We start from the raw sequence: 5,000 nt of genomic DNA, 5'->3' as shown, positions 1-5,000 counted from the left end.
ATGATATATTTGGCGAGAATCCTTGCATCTACCCAACGATAGGGAAGTCGTCCTGCAACGTCAGAGCGCTTACGTACTGTGACCTTCATCAAATCATGAGAGATGATATCTTGGATGTCCTCGACTTGTATCCAGAATTTGCGGACGATTTTTCCCGCAATTTGGAGATTACGTTCAATTTGAGAGACGTATGTATCGGGATTAGTGTTTGTAAATATATCTGCGGGAAAGTATATGTGTTACTGTATATAATATATCTATAGACAGATATATAGATGCAGATATACAGTTTGTATGATATATAAACACACGAACGCGCGCGCACACACACACACACACACACACACACACACACACACACACACACACACACACACACACACACACACACACACACACACACACACACACACACACACACACACACACACACACCATCCTACCATCTTCCCCTCACCCTCTGAAACACTCAACCCATATTCCTCCCTGCAGGAGGAAGCACAAGGCGTCGACCCACTGCTCCTACACAAGAAGTGCCGTCTGTCCCGGTCTCGCAGCCACTCGCAGGACACCGAGGACCCCAGGCGCACCGCGTTCAGACCTCCGCGACACCGAAGGAGGCGCTACGTACAGCCTGGTTCCAGCGGAGAGGAGAGTGACTCGTAAGTACGAACCGGGGTATTGAGACTAAATGATTAACCATAGTAATTAATAATTAAGAACAGTCTAAACATTGTGTCGGAGTTCGTGTTGATGGTTAGGTTATTTATTTATTTATTTTTATTTTTTTTTATTATTATTTTTTTTTTATCATGATTATTGTCGTTTGGTTGTCTCTAGGTTTGTACACTTACAGTAAAGATAAGATGTAATATTGTCTAGGTAGCGTTTGGTAGGATGATTGTGTTATACTACAAGCGTTGGTTTTTGTGTTTTATTATTATTATTATTATTATCATTATTATTATTATTATTATTATTATTATTATTATTATTATTATTATTATTATTATTATTATTATTATTATTATTATATTCATCATTTCCATTATTGGTAATGATATTAATATTGTTGTTGATATTTTTTTCTAATTATTATTATTGTTGTTGTTATTGTTATTATTATAATTAGCTATTGTTTTTGTTATTATTTTTTATTATTATTATTTTACTGTTATTGTTATTGTTATTATTATTGTTGTTATTGTTATTGTATTGTTATTATTATTATTTTATTATTATTATTATTATTATTATCATTATTATTTTTTTTATTATTATTATTATTATTATTATTATTAATACCATCATCAACACTGCCGTAGTTGTTGTCATTATGGTTATTGCAGTTATGACTATCAGTATTATTATAATTATTATTATAATGCAAATGTTGATGTTGAGAGTTCCATCAGGCTTCAGGTATGTGAGTTCCAAAGGTGCAACAAACACTTGACTAGACAGATGATTAAGATTTTAATGGATGAAGTGAACGGGAAAATATGTTGTGTGATTTAAGATATTGTAGCATTGGCTGTGGGTTAAGTCATGTGTATTTTATGATTATTATTTTATTTTTATTTTTTTGCATTTGCTATAGTAGTGAAATCTCTCTTTTTGATTCCACATTGCTCAGTCCAAAACACAGATATAACTAATTTATTATAATTTGTTAATTTTCACATATCAAAAATAAAAGGAAAGAGCAGTTTAGTATGCTCGGATCCCAAATTTTATCACAGCTTGATTGATTTAATTCAGCACGAAGTAAACCAGTTTACCTGTTTATTTAAAGATTTTTTTTTTATATACCTTTATATTATCTTGTTGCCAAGCATGATTATAGCTGCTTTATTAAATAGCGTTTGACATAAAAATAGAATTTTTAAACTACTCACAAAGGGATAATATGACAGAATCTTATCATTTGCCTCCTTGTCTGACTTTACTTGTACTGACTGACAAACTTGCAATTATCAGCCCCATTTTATTTATCAGCTTATTGATAATGTCAGAAACATAAACTCTTGTAAATGAAAAAAGAATATAAACTTACCAGAGTGATTCCATTCATATCTGTTTTATAAAACATATTTGGGTAATAGCCAGGTATTATCTAAATCAAAACTGAACACAGACAGTTATAATGAAGCTATACAGCTTGTGCAGTTCAAGCTACTTTATCAAATCTTTATTAGATATATCTTAAAGTAATGTGAGTGTTACCACAAGAACATCTATCATTCCTTTTTTCAACAAATGACTCAAATTCGCTCAAAACTTCCTGTTCATGCCCATACATTACCTTCATTTCACTGAGATAAAAAGTCTTAATAGTTTTTTAGATACAAAAATTGCTGTGCTATATACCAAATGCCTGATGTGAGACTGGTTATTTCAAAGTGTCTTAACACAAAATTTTACATTGCATTTTGTCTGCAATTGCTTTTTTTCAGTAAGTACATACTTAAGAAGTATCTTATTTTCATGCATTTGGATATAATACAGTTCAATTCGCCTCTTCAGATTTCTTCTTAGAGTGCAGTAATTGCTTTCACTACGTGTGCTATCAGAAAATATCCTAATAATCATGCCCACAGCCAGAGATACATTTCCTTTAACTGAAGCTCTGTTTCTCTTTTCAGCATGAGCTTTCCTTTCTGTCTCTCTTTCTCTTTTTCTTTATGTTTTAGTTTTAAAAGGGGAAAGGGTTGTCATCAAGCTTTCTTTCTCACTTTCTCTTTTGTTTCATAAAAGGGGGGTGGGGCTTGTAACTAATTGCTTGAAATGCTCGCTAGGAATGCACTGACAGTGTTTATAATACATGTGCTTCCTCTAACAGTCTTGGGGGCGATCAAAGTCTCTCCAGCACAGAGGTTATGCACCAACAGTAAGTTATCACACGGATACTAATTTGTTAGTGTGTTTTACAAGCATCAGTGTTGACGTGTAATTTTTCTTAATCAAGTACTTCTGATTATCTACCTATATTTTTTCCCCCTGCAATCCACCTTTTAGTTCTCAGTCAGATATTTAATCCTATTTGTATTGTTTGTACAAATGGTCAGTTTATCCGTTGGTTTGGCAAAAGTAATAAAGAGTTATCAGCTCAACTGGTACATACACTTATGTGTTAAGTAGGTCATAAGAATGTGTATATTCATAGTTTTAGAGAGAAACCATCATTGATATATCCATTTGTATGTGTGTTTTTACTATTTACTGTAGTTTCATCATGGTAGGAAATCAGAAGGAAATGATGTAAGAACTTGATGTATCATACTAAGGATACTTAATGTCTTGTTCAAGTATCATTTTAGTAGTCATTTCAGTATCCAGTTCTGTCATGAAATAGCTAATGTTAGTCATACATTTCCTTAGATTTTAGGTATTGTGTGTCTTTTAGTCAATCTTCATATATATTTTCTTTTTCATATGAAGATAGAAGGTGTTTTTGAAAACAAAATACTTTCTAATGCACACACAGAGAACTTTGTAATGTATAAGAATTTGATATGAACATGAGAATGATATTGCATAGAGCTCAGTTTATAGCTAATCAGCTTTTTGAATGTGTTTTGAAATATATGATCTGTATATTACAGAAGTTGTAACTGTATAAGTAATTAGTAACAGAATACTTTATATTAATGTCCAAAACATATTCAGACTGCTTTATGTGACAACAAGATGATGGTTTTAGTATGATGTGTATATATATTTATATAAGAATATATATTTTCTGATGTAAATACTAATGAGACATCATATTGTCTTAAAAAAAAAACCTTCTAAATCAATTAATTCCATCTATCCTGAAATATTCATTATAAGAGCTCTTTGGAGATAATTGTTATGCTTGAGTTCTAAGTCAGCAGTTTCAGTAGTGTATTATAAAAGATTTATTTATTTATTTATTTTTATGTACATTATCACATTATGAACAAGAAATAGCAGACATTTTAATGTCATGGAAGTGTCCTGAATAACCCCCCCCCCCCCCAAGAAAAAAAATCATCACCTTTTCTTTTTAGAATTTTAAGATGCCCTTTTTAGCATATAATCTTGATTTTGATGTAAATCTTTTCTTAGGCTTTACTCCCAAAAGGTATCATTCAATTAATAATTTTTTGTTTGTTTTTAATAGTGAAAGTTGACAGTGTCTGATTCTCTTCCTACAGTGATGACAAACACCTTGACTCTGGGCGAGGTGTTGGTGAATTCTCACCTGACAAAGTAGGGCCAGATGGGAGTCCAATAAACCAACATTTCGACCATAAACAACGTTCAGGAACCCTCAACTCCATAACTGGTAAGTACCTGAACCTGAGAAAAGATTACTACCCTGAAGATTTTCTTACAGCTTTCATGTTTCTGTTATTTTTCAACAATAGGTAGCTGCTGTGTTTCCTTAGTTGGTTATGTTTCTTCCCTGTTTATTATACAGTTTTGATTGATTCAACAGTTCTGAATATCTTACAGTGAGCTATTCTCCAAGCGACAGTTGTGTCAATTGAGGACAGAGATGTGTGAAAGGGTGTTACACCAGGAGTCAACTCATGCTGTGAAATGAGGGATTGAGATTCTATACTGTAGATTTTTTTTTTATCCATTTGTTTTAGATCTAGACATGCAGCACTCACTGGGGTTGTGAAACCATAAGTATAGTAATTAGATGAACTATGTACTGCAATATCTAAACCTAAGTTAATTCTCCATCCCAGCCGCTGGGTCAACGGACATATCCCCAGGTTATGGTAAGCAGCTGTGACCCTTCACCACACCCTAAACCTGCCATGCAGTCACCACTTAGCCCTGTTCCTGCATTTGTCTGACACTCAAGAAATATTGGAAATATTTTAATTAGTTACAATCACCTAAAAACCCTGAGGACCCCAGTCTCTGCCACTTTGTATTCTGACGTTCTAAGTTGTTGGAGACGAAGGCTTTCAAACCCCTTTTATTTTTGGCAGTTGTGTTCCTGCCATGCTTGGAATATA

General features: G+C 33.0%; 1 protein-coding gene across 2 annotated transcripts in view; it reads left to right on the top strand.

Moving 5' to 3' along the window:
• Window positions 1–5,000, top strand: part of LOC119598130 (potassium voltage-gated channel subfamily H member 6-like) — a 137,329-nt gene that overhangs the window by 83,824 nt on the left and 48,505 nt on the right. For both annotated transcript variants that reach the window (XM_037947760.1, XM_037947759.1), the window contains exons 13-15: window positions 1–188; window positions 493–662; window positions 4,182–4,312. The exon at window positions 1–188 is cut by the window's left edge and continues 6 nt beyond it. In XM_037947760.1, coding sequence (XP_037803688.1) covers window positions 1–188; window positions 493–662; window positions 4,182–4,312 — 489 coding nt within the window. The remainder of the gene's footprint in view (window positions 189–492; window positions 663–4,181; window positions 4,313–5,000) is intronic.

This window comes from Penaeus monodon, chromosome 40, assembly GCF_015228065.2.
Source record: "Penaeus monodon isolate SGIC_2016 chromosome 40, NSTDA_Pmon_1, whole genome shotgun sequence".
Lineage (NCBI taxonomy): Eukaryota > Metazoa > Arthropoda > Malacostraca > Decapoda > Penaeidae > Penaeus > Penaeus monodon.
The sequence above is the reverse complement of the archived record's forward strand: the minus strand, read 5'-3'. Positions and strand labels throughout refer to the sequence as shown.